Below are 20,094 nucleotides of genomic sequence, written 5' to 3' on the forward strand. Positions count from 1 at the left end.
TGTAGAGAGGCGGACAGTGGAGCTATATTCATACGGATGGCTGGATATATTGCTTATACCAACACCAGAAAAGCTTAATTGCTTTTGAGAGGGGGCTCAATAGCTTTATGAAATATTAAATGATGTTCTGTCAGTGAAACACAGATCGTGAAGCTGCAGTCAATGACCCTGGAGACTCTTCTCACTCCTCTGGATCTCTGGAGCCATGGGGGGAAGGACTGTTGGTACCGTACCAGATCAATGAGCTGCGTCTTCTGCTCCGGCTTCAACTGTCACCTGTTCTTGGTGCTTTAGAGGAAAACAAGTAAATAAAATATAGCTGGACCACTGCACTTTTAAAAGGAAATTCCTTCCTTGCCCAGCTGAAACATGAAATGCCGTTATAGTGAGTGCTTGTACTCAATGCCTTGGAGAGAACATTGTGGCTGACAGAGCTTCTATTTCCTTTGTGGCACCCAAAAGGAAGGAATGAACAATTTGGGGGATCCTGATTACCCAGGTCTAAAGGGGCCCTTGCAGAGTATCTTTCCCCAAAACTCAATGCCCGTCCTTTCTTTAAGCTGACTGGGAATATGGTTCCAATGGACTGTTGTGGATAACCTCTTTTGTAAGAGAGCTTTTCAGTAAACTGAATGCACTTTTCACTTAGGAAACCTCATGTCATTCCCTAGTAACAGCTATGCTACCTCAAAATGTCTGTTGACGGATTTTAACATACGTTGATCACCAGGTCCCAGAGCTCGCAATGATCACGTATTGCCTCGCTGCAAGTGGACGGGCACAGAAACAAAGGGGAAATGGTTCCCTATCACAAGAAAATAAGGCAACCGCCACATTGACTTAAAAAAACCCTCTCATTTATGGAAATTTCCCCTCAGTGTGCACCTACTTCCCGACAACTGTGACCCAGCGGGAGGCTCTGAGTGCCGCAAGGGGAAGGCTGGGGACTGCGGACTGCTTTGCGTGACAACACACTCCCCACCTCCCAACCCTCCATCCGGGTACCGGGCGCCGCTCTGCCCGCCAAAACAGCGGCGCGCGCGCGCTCCCGCAGCCGCCGCTCGGCGGTCCCCGCCCCGCCCAGCCAAACGGCCACTCGCGGCGCGTGCCGGGGGAGGGCGGGGGGAGGGGGGGCGGATCCCGCGCATGCGCGGGGCGGGAGCGAGTGCTTAACGACGGGGCGGGCCCGCCGGGCGCCGGAGCGTGCGCGGCAGCGCGGGGCGGTCTTGTGGCGACCCGCGGTCCCAGGACGGCGTCTGTGGCGGGGAGGGGGCTGCTGACATGGAGCCGGGAGAAGAGGAGGAGAAGAAGGAGGACGACGAGGAGAACGAGGAGGTTCCCGTGAGTACGGGCTGTGCGGAGGGGCTCGGGCAGGCGGCCTTTGGGGTAGCGCGGTAGGTCGCCGGTGGCTGCACTGAGCAGCCCTTCAGCTTGTCCCCGGCCTTGGGAGTGGGCTGTGACCAGCTGGCTCACTCCTGCTTCCCTTTCTCTCCTTATGTGTGTGGAAACAGGCTTGGCTTCGCCTGCTGCCCCGCGAAGGGGCTGTCACTGGCCCAGAAAGAGGGAGGATGCAACTGACCTGAGCCCCCCCAGCCCCTCTTCTCCTGCCTCAGAGAAAATGGGGGGTGGGGGGGGCTGTAACTGGTCTGATTCCCCCTCTTCTGCTGGGAAGGGTGTGTGTATGTAATTGTCCTCTTTCCTTTGTGTTTACTTTGCCTTGGAGAGGGGTGGGTGTGGTTGGCTTGACTGGTGCAGTTGGCTTGGTCGCTAACCCTGCTGGGAAGTTGGAGCCAGTGGGACTGGAGTGGCCCCAAGGAGACCAGTCCTTCCCTGGGAGGGTTCATATGTGGCTGTGTGCACTTTGCTGTCCTCATATCAGTGCTGGAGCCAGAGGAAGAGGAGATTTCTGGAGAACACGGGTGTCCCATCACATGCTGCAGCCACTGTGTTCAGGGATCTTATCTTCCTGAGCTTGTGATAGCACTGGGAAGCATCCTTTCTGTGATACTGCACTGTTCAGGCCCATGGTTCTAACTGTCTTCCCCTTCTCATGGTGGTTTAGAGAAGCATAAAGAGCTTATAGAACCTGCACAAATTCTGGCTCGTGCAAACTGTTGGGAGGCGTCTTTGTCCAGGGCATTTGAGCGTTTGATGCTGGACACTTGGGTCTGGAGATGTTTGTAGATATCACGTGTGCAATTCTGCATTAGGAGGGGTACAAGATGACAACCCAAAACAAAAAGTTAAAGGATCACTGATCACTCCAGAGCTTCATCCCAGTGCTCTTGAAGGAACTCGAAGGGGCAAAGAACCAAATGGTGACTGGTGGTAGATGCTGTGTCAACTTTTACAGATCTTCACTGAGAAGAACCATGGATTGTTATAAGTTTCAGTCTTATCAGGAAAAATAACAGAAACTAAAACAAAGACAGGAAACAGGCATGTGAGTAAATATGACATGTTCAAGGCAAGTCTGGCCTTAACAAACGTGGATATGAGGACTCTCCATAGCCTTAATTGAGTTTCCAAAAGCATCCTGCTGAAGGACCTTCGCCATATGCTTTCACTGGACTCAGAGTAAAAGGGACAGTTCTTGCACTACTGTGTATTCTTGTGCATTTTTAAGTAGAAACAAAGTTCATTTGAATGTTGGTTTAAAAACAAATTTCTCAGTTAAATTTATGATTCTAAATTGTACGTGATGTTACAGATCAGTGAACTTGCCTCCTGCCTCTTGTTTTACCTTCCAGGTATTCATCACAGGTCAGTTTATTTTACTCCTTTTTGGGTGTCAAGTTTTGTTGTTCTGCAGTGGCTGTTCCCTCCTTCTCTGTGTTTGTTTTGCACTGTGGTTTAATTGCTGCTCTGACAACCAAAGCTCAGCTCTGGGAATACCAGATGGAACTGAGCCAAGCTTGTTGCTAGTCTACTGCTGTTCTTCTGGGTCAAGGGGATGCAGGTGCAGATACACAGTAGGCCAGGCAGATATGTCTGTTGTAGTATGGCTACTCTTACACCTTTATGGTCTAGTTCTGTTGCAGGGAATTATTTAGCTGCAATTTAAATTGGTGAAGAGGGAATAACACTGAAAGCCTGTGTTAGTAACATGCAAGACTAATTTCACCAGTGCCATATAAATTGGCAAGCCCCATCAAAAGAGGTGACCTGTGCTCTAGTTACTTCTTGTTGCCTCTCTGCTGTTTTGTCACATACTCCAATAGACAGCAAACCAGTGCAGCTGGGCAGTGGACTGTTAACTGTGGTTTAATTGGCTTAAGAAACATCTAATCAACTTCTACCTGAATTTTTTGCTTACTGAAGAGAGACTGGGACTGTGTCTGCCAGCCGAAGTGCCAGTTTCTGATAGCTTCAAGGCATTATGGAACTTCTGGCATCAGACTGTAAGAGTGAGAAGAAATTCTGTAATCAAATTAATGCTGGTTTTTTACTGTTCAGGCTATTTGTTTTCTCCTTATTTTATTTTTTATTACAAGGATGATTTAAGCCCTGACTTGCAGACTTCTTAATTCTACGTTTAGTTAAGCATAAGTATTACAAATGAGATCCTTGAGGATCAAGTTTTTGGTTGTCATTCGTAAATACTGCAAATTGATGTCTACACTCCAGGAAGTCCAACATTAATAACTTGTTTTCTTCTTTTTCTTTTTTTAAAGCTAAGTTGAAACATCAAACTAAGGCACCTACTGAAAGAGGTACCTTTTATTTCACGGGTAACTTACTGTGATAAATATAAAGGAATGAATGTTTTCATAAAACTCAGGACAGTACCATAGAAATTGTAGCTCTTGTAAGTATGATCTAAGCAAAACAAATAATAATTAAAAATCAGGGGATAGTTGGTACTTTTTCAGTTGTCCAAAACTGAGAATGTAAGGAAATAGTTGACCTTCTCATTATGTAGAAGCATTCAGGAATGCATGTTGACTGTTCACAGTGGAGTTATGATTTAGAAAGGAAGCAGTTGAGGATTTTTTTTGCACAGGAATGAAAATATGATGATGGATAAACTGCCTTGTGTGAAACTAAATTTTGTCTTTTTTTTTCAATGAGTAGAGAATGAGTTGATGCTTGGAGAAAAGTTGATAGTTTTGAATAATAGCTGTTAGAGTGCTGAAGTGGCTGTAGCAGTGTTTACACATTAGGAATTTGGTATGTTCTTATAATTGGAAATTAGGCTCTCATCATGGTTCCTTTTCCCATCAGGGCTTGGCCCTGGTGATCTTTCGAGGTCTCTTCCAACTGAGCTATTCTGTGAAACTCAAAATAATTAGTTCTGAGCTCAAGAAACTGACTGCTGAGATAAAGGGGACATACATACTCAAGTCTATATGGCTGGACAGGGTGTGTCTGAGGGTGGTGCTGGAGCTGGCTGTGGTCATGAGATCCCTCTTTGTCATCTCTGTGATGACCAGGGGATATTTGTGATAACTGCAGAAAGGTTGTTGTTATGCTCTCTAGCACAAGTCTGAAGAGTTAATTTTGTTCCTGGCAGCATGTATAGTGCTGCATTTTGGATGTAGTATGAAAAGAATGTTGATAACACACTAATGTAGCTGTTGCCAAGCAATGCTAACAGTTAAGGACTTTTTGGCTTCCCAGGCCCTTCCAGGAGGTGTGAGCCTCCCGTGGCAGCTGTGGAAGAAGCTGGGATGGCACACGGACAGGAAGCTGACCCACACTGGCCAAAGGGATATTCCATACCATGGGATGTGCTCAGTATATAAGCTAGGGGGTAGATGTCCCTGCAGTGTCCTGGCTCAGGAAATAGCTGGGCATTGGTCAGTGAGTGGTGAGCAACCGTGTTGTGCATCACTTGTTTTGTAAATTCTATTTATTATTATTATTTTCTGTCCTATTAAACTGCTTTTATCTCAACCCATGAGTCTGACTTCTTTTTTGTCCCCTTGTTCTCTCCTCTGTCCCCTTGGTGAGGAACAGTGAGTGAGTGGCTGTGTAATTGTTTTAGCTATTGGCTGAGTTAACTGACAAGAACCTGCCATTCAGAGAGGTCAGTAAATTGGCCTGAATCTGGTGGAGGCCCCCAGGACAGACACAGGCTGTGGAAGATGACTTTGTCTGACATGAGGAGGCTGAAGGTGAGGATATGGCAGTGATGCTTCTCTGCTGGGCAGGGGATTTGAAGAAGCCAGAGGAAGACTGTTCTTGGAGGTGCCCAGTGAGAGGACGAGCAGCGGCGGTGGTGTGGTAATAAGGAGAAATTCTAACTGGAGACAGTGAAATCTGTTTTTCAGGAGGAGGCTGGTGATGTGCTGGACCAGGGCCCACAGAGGTGGTCAAATCTCTGTCCATGGGACTAGTCACAAGGTGATGGGATGAGGCCTGATCAGCCTGATCTAGCCTTTAGCCCTTTTCCAGGCAGGAGGTTGGACCAGTTGACCTCCAGAGGTCCTTCCAACATAAGTTACAGGGTGATTACATGAATAAAACTTGTGCTTCAGGCATTAAGGTGTATTACAGTAATCAGCTTTCAGCTTGCCTTTCAGTGCCCACGGCTGAGGTGTGACTGAACAGAGTTCTGTCAGCCTTGGCAGCCTCACTTTCGTAGGAAACTGAGCAAAAAATAGACAGTCTTGTTGCAGATCAGCAATGATTAATTTTCCACTTGTCATTTTAGGACGCTTCATAACGCTATTGATGTTATAAACTTGTCAGTGGGAACTACTGTTTTTAGAAGATTCAAAATGATGCTGTAGCGATCTTTGCAATGTCAGTGTCTGTTGTGTAAATATGCACGTTGCCTTTCTGGGACTCCTTCAGCTCATCCCCTCCAGTTTACCATGTCACGAATCTTCCTTTCTTGTATTTGAGATCTGCTGCTCTGGTTCTGATCTCTTGGCCATTCACAGAATCACAGAATTGTAGGGGTTGGATGGAACATCAAGAGATCATCAAGTCCAACCCCCCTGCCAAAGCAGGTTCCCTAGCACAGGTTGCACAGGTAGGTGTCCAGATGGGTCTTGAATATCTCCAGAGAAGATATTCAGCCCCCCGGGCAGCCTGTCCCAGTGGCCAATTTGAAAGCCCAACACTCACTGCACAGATGTAATAGAACAGTTCAGAATTTACACAGTGCCTGATGTACTGGTTGGTGCTGCCTTCATGCCAGGAGGGAATGGTGTGGGTCAGGAAAGTCCTGCCAGTCTGTGTTGAAAAAACAAGGTGCAACTTAAATTATTTAAAACACAAATTATTTGTGTTTCTCACACCTGACAGTACCAGATCATTATGTTTTTCTGAATCATATTTTTGAAATTACTTACTGGTAGGATCGTAGATGAACTTCTAGTGCTGAACTGTTTCTGGACAATGAGAATTTTGTTACTGATTTCAATAGCTGGAGTTAAATTTTACCCATTTTCATTGAACTTGCAGTACTGGATTTCTGGCCAAAGAAGAATCTCTGAGCTAAAGGCTTATTCTGCATTTGAATGGGGCTTTTTTTTGTTTGTTTGTGTTCCAACACACAGAGTAGGGTTGATACTATAAAGCCATGAGAAGTTAAATTATTGGGTTATTGTGAAATACAGTGGCATTTATGTAGCATCAAGGAAGGCCTGAGTTTGCATGTAGCCTCTGAAGTGCTTTTGCATGGCAGTTGCTTTGCTTTTCTTTGGTTGTTCTTTACCAGCTGCTGGCTGTGGCATGAAATGAGCAGGTACAGGTAATAAGGTGGTGTGACCTATGTCCTTGTCCTGGCAAAACTGTCTGTTTAATCTTGGGGGAGGCAGTGGTCAGTGCCACGTTTTAGCAGGTAAATATGTTCCTGTTTCTCCATGTTCTCTTGTTCCTTCCCCACAGCTGGGAAGACATTGCCCTGCAGCAGTGGGTTGCTGACTCCAAGTGGCATGAGGCCTGCACTGCACTGTCCTTGCAGGCGCTGGGAGGGAGCTCACGCCTTTGATGCAAGAGAAACCCAGGCTGGGGTCCAAGTCATGCTACAGGCTAGAAAGCTTGATTTAAGTATTGTTGTAATTTTTAAATAGCTTTTTAAACTTTATTACCACTTGAACTAATGGACGAATAAACCTAAGAATCTTGTAGTACGTAGTACAAGTTGTGCAGTTCTGAAGAAACTTCTAGTGAGGGGATTTCAGTCTTGTACCCTTTGGGTCCAGTTACTCAGCAAATGTCCCTGGGGTTTGTAAAGTGGAGACTTTTCTTCCTACCCAAACTGTTCTGTGGTTCTATGTATTGTAGGAGGGAGAAATGAGATGAGTAAAATCTTTGGAAGAAATTACAGTGTATTTCTGATGTTTTGGGAAGATCAGATTGTTAGAATTACTCATCTAGGTAGTTCTATTTTCTGTATCTCTCTAGATCTTTTTCTGTGTTATGTTCTGTTGGATATTTCCAGTGGTCTGTAGGTCAGAATAAAGTAAGGGTTGCTAAGCCTGGATATTTGAACTTTCAGTGGCTCACAACTAAGAAATGTTCAATTTTCTTTCTTTCAAATGCAGCATCAGTTGAATGCCAAATGGGATCTGCTGTTCCTACCATTTAAGTTAATGGCACTGTGTTGTCTGGGGGTGGTTGTAGTTGTTCAGCTTTATTTTTGTCTTTTCCTCTCATTATGTATTTAGCAGCAAAAGCTAATTTTTGTTGTATTGCATTTCAGGAAGAAAAACCTTGTTAAATTTTCTTCATTTGAGTTTAATTATATGGAAGCCCTCAGAAATGATTACACTAATTTCCTAGATCCTAATTTATTCTTTGCTTGCCATGGCTTTGTTATATACCCTGTGCCTTGGTATGCACAGTGCTAATATGTGACAGATCTCTTCCATTGTGCTGTTTCTTTAATATTGCTCCTTTAACATGAGGATTAAAAATGAAATAATGAGACAGAACGTGCTCTTTCCTTCCAGCCTCTAAGCCATGAGGTCCTGGTGACTTGGCTGTCTTTGAAAAGGAGATTATTTCCTTGATGGTGTTTTGTTAATGCCATGTCAGGTTCCTTTAAAGAGCAGTGTTAAATGCACAGCACAGCCTTACGTATGCAAGCCTGAGAACTACAGCTGATGAGTGTGTGGGCCTTCAGCCCTGCCATGGGGAGCTGGAGCATTTGTCAGGTGAAGACACAGATCTGGCTCAGGTGCTAGCAGGAGAATCTTACTTGCGTGGGAAGAACCTGACTTGAGGAAGTGATGAACTTTTCCTGAAAGGCCTCCTGTTACTTAAGTATATCAAGCATGATTGCCTTTGATTCTCTTTGATTTCAGAGCATAACGTTTGGATATGCAAAGTTGTGTAAATTTTGTTTTCTTTGAAGGAAATGTTGAAAGAGCAAACTCCCAATAAATGTTAGTTTTTTTCTGGGAAGATTTTATAAAATGCATTGTTACAGCTAATACAGCTTGAGAGAAATGGACCTGGTTCTGATGATGATGTGCAAGAGCTGAACTGCTGAAATAGCAGTATTGGAATGGGTAAATGCCTTGGTTTCACTTTGCAAGGTGGGCTCCTCTGAAGGTGAGGTGGTAGGATTGGTTCTTGATGTGTAGAGCTCTTGGTTTTTTTGGTGTCTGTTCAGGATGATTGCTGCCTTGGGAGAGAGTCAGTCATTGATGTGTCTTTTTTTCTTTCACATGAGATTTGTTTGATGTTTTCTGAGGAGCATGTTTCAGTGGAGAAGTCCTGACTAATTATAAGTATATTCCTTCTTGGGGGTCCTGCTTCATCTCCCTTCTACCACCCCCAATTCAAATATTCTCTCTCGTTCTCCCACCCCTTAATAGCTTTGCAGAGCGATTGATCACCTGGGCATTTTGATAAGAAACATTAACACAAGATGGTCTGGAAATCAAAACTGGTAAACTGGATGGAGTTGGGAGACTTAAATATTTCTGTTTCTTGCTTTTCTGTCATTGTATTTTTCTCTGCTTGCTTAAACAACAACAAAAAATGTTTATATGAGGAAGGTGCCCACTGCAAAATCATCTGAATTACGTTTTAGCAGGAATTCACTCTGTAAATATCTTCTACAGTTCTGACACTTTATTTCACAGCCTGCCACAGTGCAGACCACTGTTCATGGTGCTATAGAATCACTGTGACAATGACAGCCGTCACTTACATGAAATATTAACGTAGATAGAGGGTATCATATCTAATTGTGATACAAATATTTGTTTAATATCATCATGTTCTCATTCATGCTTTAATCTTCTTGGCTTGTGATGCTGTAGGTTTACCACTTCTTGACTTTCAAACTGTAGGCAAGGAAAGATGATACATAAGAGCATCAAATAAGAGATGCTTGCAGTGTTGTGTGGTCAGATCAGGCTACTTGGGGAATCCGCAGCTGATCTACTGTGTTGTTGTACACTAAGTTCTCTGTGCCTAGAAAAAGGAGGATAAATATTTAGCATGTACATCCTAAAGCAGTGCTGTGAATCAGTGTTTATGAAACGTTCCTGGGCCTTTGCATGGAAGGTGCTATGTAAGGACTATTAGCAATACTAATGCTACTTTGCTTTCCGCTCTTCTGGGTGACTGAGTGTTTGTGCTTTTGGTAGCTCTGAATATAATTGTAGTCTGAATCTTCTAGAATATTGCTATTTGTAGTAATTGCATCATAACTCATTAGCATTTCTCCACCAATTTCTTCTTGAGAAAGCCTGCATATGATACATCTCTGGCTCTGTTTTCCCAGAATAAGACTGGTTGAACCTATTCCAAGTTGTAATGTGGAGTGAATGGGGTTTGAAAACTGTTAGTGGTAAAGGAGAGTTTGGGACGAGGAAGTACTTCTGGGAAAGAAATTTCTGCAAAGTTGTAATTTATCCTTCTACATTCTCATTTTAGCCCTGTTTGCCCAAGAGGTGATGAAGTTAAACACACTCTCCAAGAAAGATTCTGGCTGACTTCAGTTGAATGTGAATTGTGCTTTCTTTATTCTATAATAGATATTTTTGTAAAAGATTAAGATACCAAATTACAGGTGGAAGAAACTTGTTCAGATGATGTATGTTGTGCTACTTAAGCTGAAGGAGAGTAGATTTAGATTATATATAAGGAAAAAATGGTCCCAGTGAGGCCCTGACACAGGCTGCCCAGAGAAGCTGTGGTTGCCCCACAGGGTGGGTCCCTGGCAGGGTTCAAGGCTGGGCTGGATGGGACTTTGGGTGCTCTGGGCTTCTGGAGGGTGTCCCTGCCCATGGCAGGGGGTGGAAATGGATGGGCTTTGAGGTCCCCACCCAAACCAGTCTGGGGTTCTGTGTTTTTTCTTGAGTGTGATGACAAAGAATATGTCATTACAGGTATTTTGTAACTGTATGAAAAAAGGGCCAAATTGAAAGCTCTGCTATAAGGTTTAATGAAATTGTCTTGGTCATATTTTTGTTAGGTTCCTAGTCAACCTTTTTCTTTCTCTTTCTCTGAAAGTGAGTTGATCAGTAGGCTTAGGGAACTGAAGAATTCTCCCCATCCAAAGTGGTTCATCTGGCACACTTATGGGTAGAGTGAGGGAAGTATGCTACAGCATAGAAAAAAGGTTTTCAATTTGTGGCTGACAGGTATACAATTAATTAAATGCTTTTGAGAGGAATTGCTCACCATAGGCTGAAGAAGGTCATTTTAAAGAGGAGAATAAAGAATAAAACACGTGGTTCAGTCGTTTAGTCCTTTGTTCATTGTTTGCATCTTGAATGCTGTCATTAGTCATCCACTCTAATATCCTCTACAACACTCACTTAATTAGCTATGCTCAGAATATCTAAATAAAATCAATACCTTTTTTGGGGAATTAGTTTTCTAATCACAGTATGGGTCTCTTGCCTAATGCTATTTATTTCCAATACCAAACACTGTTAACTTCCAGTTGGATTAATAAAATTGCCCTTTTCTGAAGATGCATGTTGTAAAACCAAATTTTCAGTAATAGGCCTTAATTGAATTGCCAAATAGCTACTGGAATGCTTTGCCTTCACAGATATGGTCACGTACACTTCAGTACTGCTTCTTTTAATGACTTTATTAGTATGAACAATAGGAACTAGGGGAGTGAAATAGGGATTTAATATATGCATACAGGCTACAATTATTGTCTTTAGTTCCAACACAGAGCCCAAACAAACTTATTTTGTGCAGGGAATTAATTTGGAAGAGCAGTTTCTGTCTGGTTGAGTCCTAGTCTCATAGTTGTGATTTACAAATGATGAGTACCTTCCTTTTGAGTGCTATGGCTTTTTAGACAAAAATATTTTTGCTGTACCAAGTAATTTACTTGACAGTGCTGACCTGTATAGAAAGCTACACAGTGTTTTTATTGAAGTGATGCTATTTTTTGGAAGGATTTAGGATGGCATATGGTACTGAAAGTCTGGAAATTGTCGTCCTTCCAAAAGCTGAGATTTGTGAGGTTGCCTTGTAGAGTTGAGTTTCTTGTAACTGTGCCTGAAAAACGCAGAGGTGCGACCTCAATAATGTTCTTCACTTTGTAATTGGACATTTCAGCAACTGGCTTATTTTGGAGGAAAACCTTGGCATTTAAGAGGTAGAAGGAAAAAGGCTGACTTGGAAATCCATCTTAAAAGTGAAGTGGGCTGTTTTTTCCAGGGAAGAGTTTAAGGGTTACCTGTTGTTCGTAGGCAGAACATGGACTGAAGCTAACTGGAGTCTGTCTTTGCCAGTGGGTCTTGGCAGTGCCCTGATCAAATACTCTTTAAAGGCAAGAGAAGTCCAGCCTGTCTTCAGCTCTGCATGTCCTCAGGTTTAGTAGGGGTGAAAGTAAGCTTTTCAGTGCTTGGGAATTAGAGGGAAGACCCAAACCCTCTGTTAGTGGCAGTCCAGCCACCAGGTAGTGACTACTGCCACTACAGGGGAGTCAGAATTGAGGTTTTCCTCAGTTTATATTTGAAATTTGTAAATCTGTTGTCTCTGTGGCAGAATTAATGGCTTTTTAGGAACATAAGAGATGGATAAAGGTTCAATTGTGATGGCTGTAATTTATTTCTTGTAGATATATTGAAGCTGTTGCTGTGTTTTATGGAAGAGCCACATTCAACTGAAGTGCCATAGGTAGTCAAGTTACCTTTCTTAAATTCCAGTATGGGCTTAGCAGTCTTGTAATAAATGAAAAAAGAAGTAAGCTTTTATTCACATCCTTTCTAGCTTTTCAGTACATAAAGTGAAAGTTATTCAGGTGTCAGTGTAGCTAAGCTAGTAGGTAATATTCACATTTAAAGAAACAATTTCAAATGCTGAATTTTATGTGTTCCTTCTATATTGAAATAGGTTTGTGTTTTGGACTTTAACTTTGTGTCTGAACTCTTTGCTTAGAATTTAATTAATGTCTTTTTGAAAACTCTCATGGCTTGCTTTTTTTTGTGATAGACAGTCCATCACAGTCCTTCTGTCATCTTCCATGACAGAAGATAGAACAAGGGGAAATGGCAAGAAGCTGGGCCAGGGCAGGTTTAGATTGGATATTAGAAAAAAAATCTTTCACTGAAAGAGTTGTCAGGGCCTGGAACAGGCTGCCCAGGGAGGGGCTGAGTCACCTTCCCTGGGTGTGTTTAAAAAAGGGGTAGATGAGGTACTTAGGGATATGGTTTAGCTTAGGATGGGAGTGGTTGGACTTGATGATCTTCAAAGGTCTCTTCCAACCTTGTGATTCTGTGATTCTATGAAAAGGACTTGGGGGGACTTGTGGATGAGAAGCTGGACATGAGCCACCAATGTGCATCTGCAGCCCAGAAGGCCAGTGGCATCCTGGGCTGCATCCCCAGGAGTGTGGCCAGCAGATGGAGAGAGGGGATTCTGCCCCTCGACTCTGCTCTGCTCTGGGGAGACCCCACCTGCAGCGCTGTGTCCAGCTCTGGAGCCCTCAGCACAAGGAGGACGTGGACCTGTTGGAGCATGTCCAGAGGAAGCCACAAAAATGATCCAAGGGCTGGAGCACCTCTGCTGTGAAGCCAGGCTGGGGGAGTTGAGCTGGTTCCCCCGGAGCCTTCTCTTCTCCAGGCGGGACCTTAGAGTCGCTTTCAGTCCCTGAAAGGTGCCTGTAGGAAAGCTGGGGAAGAACTGTTCCCAAGGGCATGGAGTGATAGGATGAGGGGTGATGGTGTTAAACTCAAAAAGGTTTTAGGTTGTATATTAAAGTGTCCCTGCTCACTGCAGGGTGTTGGACTAGATGATCTTTAAAGGTCCCTTCCAACCTAACACATTCTGGGATTCTGTGATCAAGGTAAGTATATGCTGCTGAATGGAAATTTCCAAATGAATAATTACTCCAATTTATCAGGAAATATCTTTAAAAAAATAAAAAAAACAACAACCAGACAGTTGTCACTGGAGAACTTCATAACTCAGGCATGTGTCCAACAGTATTATAATAATTCATGCAGAAGGCAGGCTTCTGGGAAATGATTTGCTTCTCTCTATTGACCCTCTCCTTTTCTCAGTCTGTCACCTCTCACTTTTGCCCTTCACACATCACTTACCCACGTTATGGGTTGTCCTAATTCTCGTGACACCCTGATACCAGCAGAGAGCAGATGTATAATTCACGGTACAGGAGTAGGTGGCAGGGAGCTGCTTCTTGCTGCTGCTTGTGCTCACTGCAGTATTCTTCAGATCTCACTGTTTGCTGGCTTGGTCACTAAAAATACCTCCAAGGCCAGCTTGACTTTAAAAAAGAAATAAATTAGTGAGTTAAATTGGAACTAGAGTTGACATAAGGAAAAGGATGAGGGCAGGAAGGGGTATTAAAGAGGTGAGTGAGCTACAAGTTCTTTTTCTGTTGGAGGCTTGATGGCTGCCTTCTATTTGAGGCATCATGATAAATTGCTGTGTTAATAATAATATTACTTGCTGGTCTCTTGTGTCATGGCTTTTGGGTTGTGGGGGGTGTTTGTGTTTTTTTTTTTTATTTTTGTAAGCTGACAACTACTTCCCTGAAACAATTTTGTTTGGTCTGAATTTTAGTATTCCAGAAAATGTCTTTTCACAACTATATGCTATTGTGTTTGAACCTGTCTGCCTGCCTTGTCTGGGGAAAGCTGTTGTAGTCGCTGTGACCTCAGACATGGGATACTGTGGAAAAGAAATTGCATTCTGACTGTAGAACAGCTTCCTCTGTTACCTCGTGGGAAAAAAATGTTACAGCTGCTTTTCTAGGCAGATGTCCAATTTAACTTCAATTCATGAAATCAGCCAAGGCTTGCCTTAAGCTATTTACATAAGATGCAGTTTAAAATGTAGTTTATGACGTTGGTATAAGTAAAAGAACTTCTGTATTTTAGTAAAATAATAAATGTTAAACACCACCACCCCCCAGCCTATTAAAAGCCCTAACAACCACTGGTAACAAACCAGACAGGATAAAAGCCAGAACCTGGATCTGGCTTTTATCTGGTGATGAGTCTTTGTGGTATTTTGTGATTTACTCATAATTGTGTGTACATATGTTGAAATGAGAGATTTCTGGTCTGAATGATGATTGGCTAATGTGCAGAAAATCATGCTCACTGTTTTTTGGGATCTAAAGTGGCAAATGAACCAGTCCCTTTTTGTTCAATTTTGGGACTCTGAATGGAATTTAGGTCACTGTTTAAGTACGTTGAGGTAGATGCCTCACTTGTGGCTCTGGGCATGTATTTGCACTCTGGTTTGAGTATTTTATGTATTTCACTGTCCATTACTTAATTTCTTGGCATTTCAATATTTGTATATGTTTATTTTTTTTGTTTTAAAATAAGTCTTGTTTCTTTTAGCCTATTGCAGCAACTCCACCTCACCGTGGCTGGGAAGAGGAATCCCTAAGCCGCAGCAGTAGCGAAACCCAGGCATCAGTTACCAGTGGGATCTCCCTAGGAGAAGCAATACGTCAAAAAACTGCCATTACTTTGGTATTTGTACTTTGCCTTTTTGAAAAGAATATAAAGTCCTTTACCTCTGTAATTTAGTCGTCTTCTTCTGTCCTCATAATGGTCTGTGTTTCTGTATCTTGGAACTGCAGAAAAGTAGGATTGTTATAAACTCTGACAAGGCATCTGATCTAGTCTTGTGCTACAAGTGCTACAAACCTTTTTGTCATTTATCATTCAAAACTGAATCCCTAGTAGGTCTGTGGTTCTATTTATTGTTCTTCCCTCTCTCTTCCACCTCCTTCCTGTTTTCTGTTTGTAAACCTGGTATATTTTCCAGTTTGGCATTTTCTTCTTTGGTCTGTATTCAGTTTCTAATTGGCTACAGTCCTCATCCTGCTACTGTCTTTTGAATTTTCAAGTCTCTCTTCCTCAAAGTAGCCAATCTGCACGTTAGCAGAGAGCAACACAGGTATTTTGTAAAGACTGAGTTGATAAAAAAGCTATTTCTAAATTATTGTTAGAACCTTGTGCAAAAATTATAGTTCATACAGCAAAATTCTGATGTGAAAAGTAGCTGTTAATACCTTACTTGTGTTTCAAAATGTAGAAGAGCTTGCACTTACTCAGGAGTACTGTGCTTCCACCAATTCACTGGGACACTTGCTTACTTCTATTAACATGTATGCAATTATAAGCTGTATATGCTGATGATAATGGTTTGCCATATAAAAGCTGGATATTCTGAATTCTCTGCACTGAAGACTGGTCTGTGCTTTTTCTAGAATTAAAATTTATCTGCTTAATTATTTTCCCAGTAATCCCAATGCAAATTCTTTTAATGAATTATATGAGCTAAAGATGCTCCTTTCCATTTGAACATGAACTGAAAGTCTTTTTCATAAATACATACCAAAGAGTTGGCAGGCATTATCTGTGAACTCAGAATTTCAGTAACTAGAAACTTTGTTTAAAGAGAAATGAGAACCTGTTCTGCTTGTTACTCCCCAGTTGTACAACGCAAACCATTTTTACTATGCAGTGTCAGGAATTAGACTGACCTAGCCATCTTACTGAAACATTTGTCCTTATCAATATTTTTCTTTCTACAAGTGAGAGATTTCATTCTGGGTTGGAAAACGTCTGAGAGATTGCTGATCAGAAACTGAGCTCTGAAAGGTTGGGGATCAGATAGTGAACAATGACAAAATTTAGGCAGTGGTGAGAAATGACTGTGGACTTCACTGGTCCACAGTGTGTCATAATTCTTTTACATTAAAACCTGAGTATTTGTATAGGAAATACAATTTAGAAGCAATAATTCCGTTGTTTTGCAATGTAGTCTTTACTTCCTTTGGAAATATGTCTTATAAAGCTTGCTTGATTCTTGAACACTTTTTTCTCTTCTCTTTCTGTTCTTAGGGAGTTGAGTCATGGTATGAACTTCCAGCAGAGGTGGATGCCACCCATTTAACTGCTGCCTCAGAGACAAAGCTTGGCCTGACTTGCAGTAGAAATGACCTGTCAGAGTTCCCTACACTGGAGGAGGGAGTGTTGTCTTCAGCAGAACCATCGAGAAGGCAGTCTGCTGGAGGTACAGCACCTGGTCTGCTGCTGGGTATGTTCCAAGTTGCTGTTTGTTTAACTGCTAAACAATTAGCACTTTATTTTTCCTTTTAGATCAATCCCTCACCTGGTTTTGGCATCTTTTAGTGAACATTCTGTGTAGTTTTATTGTCAAAGCCACCTTTCAAAATGAGATAGAGGGCTTGTGTGCACTTTCCATGGACCTCTTAACATATGACCTACTCTAGAAATTTTTGGGGCTCTGTCTAGGTGAGGTTATAGTCCCCTGTGTCCTTAAAATCTTTATTGATTTGTTAGTCAGAAATCTGTGTTAATTTCAAAACAGCAGGTGTAATAGTAAAGTCAATATAATAGTATTGATAGAAAACATGGAAAGATGATAAGAAGTTGTACATGCTTGTTCCCCTTTCTCATAGATTCAAAGTCCTGTCTACTGCTTCTTGAGGATTTCTTTATAGACAAAATAATCTCCAATTACAATTTTAAAAGCTTTTCAGCTGTCCTTTAAAGGTGTCAGCGTTACCGCTCTTTAGTTAACCAGTATATGTATTCCTTTTCAGATAAGAGGAAAAACTGAGGAACTGTAGCTAGAAGTACTGTACTACTGCAAGATTTAACCCAAACTATCCAGATAAAGGGATTTGCTTATGTAGGAAGTTAGTGTAACAAAGACTACATGGAAGGGGAAGGTGGGAATTACTTACAAACGTCTAAGTAAGTTGATATTTACCCACTTTTACTATTGCACTCACAAGCACCAGCTCTGTTTTGGTTTTTTTTTTTTTTTTCTCCCCAAGTGGTCTAGCCAGGCCAACTCTCCCTTGGACTTCTGCACTGACCAGGTTGAACTGTTGGAGGGTGAGCGGGTCCTATCAGTCCCTCCCTGACTCTTCAGCCAATGAATCGGTTTCTGAATGGGAGTCAGGGGGTCTGTTGGTGCAGTGTTGTCATCTGTGCTCCCTCATGGTAGCAGTTGGTACCCACTGTTCTTCAACCTTTCAGCTCCACAACAGAAGGGTCCTCCAAGAGTCATAGCAAAAGACACAGTTGTTCAGTTTCCTTTGTCTCTAAGGCAGCTATCCCAAAAGCCCACTGATACCCTTTGGGTCTTTGAAGTATCCTCTCTGGAGGAAGTCTATGTCCAGGATGCATGGAGCCTCTGGGCCAGTCACAATGGGGTGTTTTTCCCAGTCATTCCCAGTTAGACTCACTTCAGCTTCTAGTAGAGCCAACTGCATGGGATCACCCTGTCATTCCAGAAATGTAGATGGGCTCTGACCATTCATAGTTGGGTGACGTTAAGGTACACTGGGCACTGGTGTCTACCAACCCTTGGTAGATGTGTGGATCTGAAGTGCCAGGCAATTGCATCCACACAGTCCAATAGATCCAATTGTCCCTTTCCTCCACCTGGCTGGAGGCAGGGCCCCTCTAATCTTGCTTATCGTATTTGCTGTTTACTACTGGCAAAAAATACTTAGAGGTCCCTTCAAGAGGATCACAGGTACAATTACAACCACACAGTCTAGTGGGCTATGTACTGGAAACAAATGCTAGTTCTAACATCAGGGTCAGTATGCTGACTTCTGACTTTCAGAGTTAGTTCTGGCTCAGTTCCAATCGAATGGTTAATTTTTCCTGTGCAAGCCTCAGTATATTTATTCTGTAGCTTACTGTTATGTCATTGTTAACAGCTGATAACACTTGCTTTCCTTTCTTTTTTACTTTCATGACACCCCCCCTAGACTCCTTATATGTATGTGCTTGCACACATTTCCTTGGAAACGCATAAATTAACAGTGCTGTTACCAAGCCCAGAGTGTGTCTTTTTGTATTGATATCCCTTAGAGGATCACTCTGCAGAATCAAGTGTTACCCTGCCTTTTGGGTTGTTAGGTTTGTGACTCACTTTTCCAGGATGGAACTGAAATTGCTGAATAAAGCTGCTGCTAATGCTGGTTTCAGTACACCATGGGGCTGGGTTTTTGCACAAACAAAATTATTATAGGCAAATAACATGATTACTTTTGATATTTTTAAGTAAACCTGTTTTACTTCCAGCTACTGCAAGTTCCACTTGCAATTTGCTGTTCTTATACCTGCTTGCATAATCACTTGTATGTAGGTTGCTTTTTGGGTTAGGTTTTTTTTTTTGTGTGGTGTATTTATTGTTCTGAAGTTAAACAACAGCTTAAGGAGATGGAGTTGAAACTTCATTGGGGAAGAGCCTGGTAAACATTCATGGCAACTCCCACAGGGTTTGTGAATTCAGTTGTTATTGCAATATACAGCTCTTGCTCATTTTCATCAGTTTTGGTGATTGTTTTGATAATGCTTTGAACCATCCTTTATGAAGGAGCCTGTGAGGGGAGGAGAGAGAACGTCGGTGTCTGGTGGATCTGGATCCAGAGGTTCTGGTTCATACTGAGTCCCTCCGTGCCTTCCACTCCAGGTCTCAGTGCGTGGCTGGAGCTGTGTCTTCTGTCAGCTCTTATACTTTCTTCAAAGACTGAATTTAATTTTGGTAACTTGGATTATCTGGTTCAGAAAAAAATCTGTTTCTCTGCCTGAACCTCTTGTTTTACTTGTTCAGTGATTCTCTTGTGTATAGTACTCTCTTAACTTTATGGTGGTGAATATACATGGATTTCTGTGAAGGAAAATGAGACAGAAGATGACTTCTATCTGTAAAGGGAGAATCTGCAATGAGGTTAGCTTTGGCAGAGGTAATACATCTGCTGAAGGAAACTTCTGACATCCTGTGTGTGATACAAAAGCATTAAAGGATGGACCACCACTTTTTTGTGTGTGTTTATTTCCTAGAAACTTGAGAGAATCTACTGGGAATCTCAAACATTTGCCTGTATTAATATGTTGCTTTTAGTCTATGCTGAACACTAAGCTCTGTCCCTTGCTGCCTAAAGCCTTTTTTGATTTTGACAGCACATTAGGAAGATGAAGTGAGGTTTTATTCTAGCACAACACCACAGGCAGAGGAGCTTGGTATGGCTGAATTAATTGCTGGCTGCTGTGGATTTGGAGCTACTTCTGAGATTTTCTTCTTTTTGAAACAAAAAGCACTCTTGGCTATCTTGTGTTTGGGGCCACAGACAGCTTTGTAATTAAAAGCCATGTGTGCATCACAGTGAGTTGCTGTCTAGCTGGAATTGGTTAATATTGAATAATCCCCCCACCCCCTTTTTGTTTTGCCACCTAGGAAATTCAGGTTTAAGACAAAAAGGAGGAGGACATGGTAGATTAGGCATGCTTTGTTTTTGCCTGCATCCTCTGTACAGGATCGTTGTATTTAGTGTATTTTACAGCATTTTGTCCCCATTGTTGTGGTTTGCAAAACTAGAAGGCATTTCATCATGAAAATATTCCTGGTATTTGTCAAAGTTTAGTTTTTAAGTGCAACTAGACTTAGAGTTGAGAACTGAGAAAGCATAAGGATTTTTAATACGATACAAGGCTGTAAGAATTCTGTTTCTTGATGGTGTTTTACTTGTTGCTCTCTAGTGACTGAGAGCAGCTATAGCCTTTTTGTATATGTACTTAAATCTCCAGATATGGGAGGAAAGGTGAGAGAGAAGGAAGAAACATAAGCTATAAAACTAATTTATTCCTCCTTCTCTCCAAAAAGTGTTTTGAATTTAAT

General features: G+C 42.2%; 1 protein-coding gene across 1 annotated transcript in view; it reads left to right on the forward strand.

The window, feature by feature from the left end:
• Positions 1-1,281: 1,281 nt before the first annotated feature.
• Positions 1,282-20,094, forward strand: part of ALMS1 (ALMS1 centrosome and basal body associated protein) — a gene marked incomplete at its 5' end in the record, with an annotated part of 71,355 nt that continues 52,542 nt past the window's right edge. The window contains one exon of the mRNA XM_084263284.1: positions 1,282-1,341. Coding sequence (XP_084119410.1) covers positions 1,282-1,341 — 60 coding nt within the window. The remainder of the gene's footprint in view (positions 1,342-20,094) is intronic.

This window comes from Gallinula chloropus (genome assembly GCF_964237585.1).
Source record: "Gallinula chloropus genome assembly, chromosome: 4".
In the NCBI taxonomy this organism is placed as follows: domain Eukaryota; kingdom Metazoa; phylum Chordata; class Aves; order Gruiformes; family Rallidae; genus Gallinula; species Gallinula chloropus.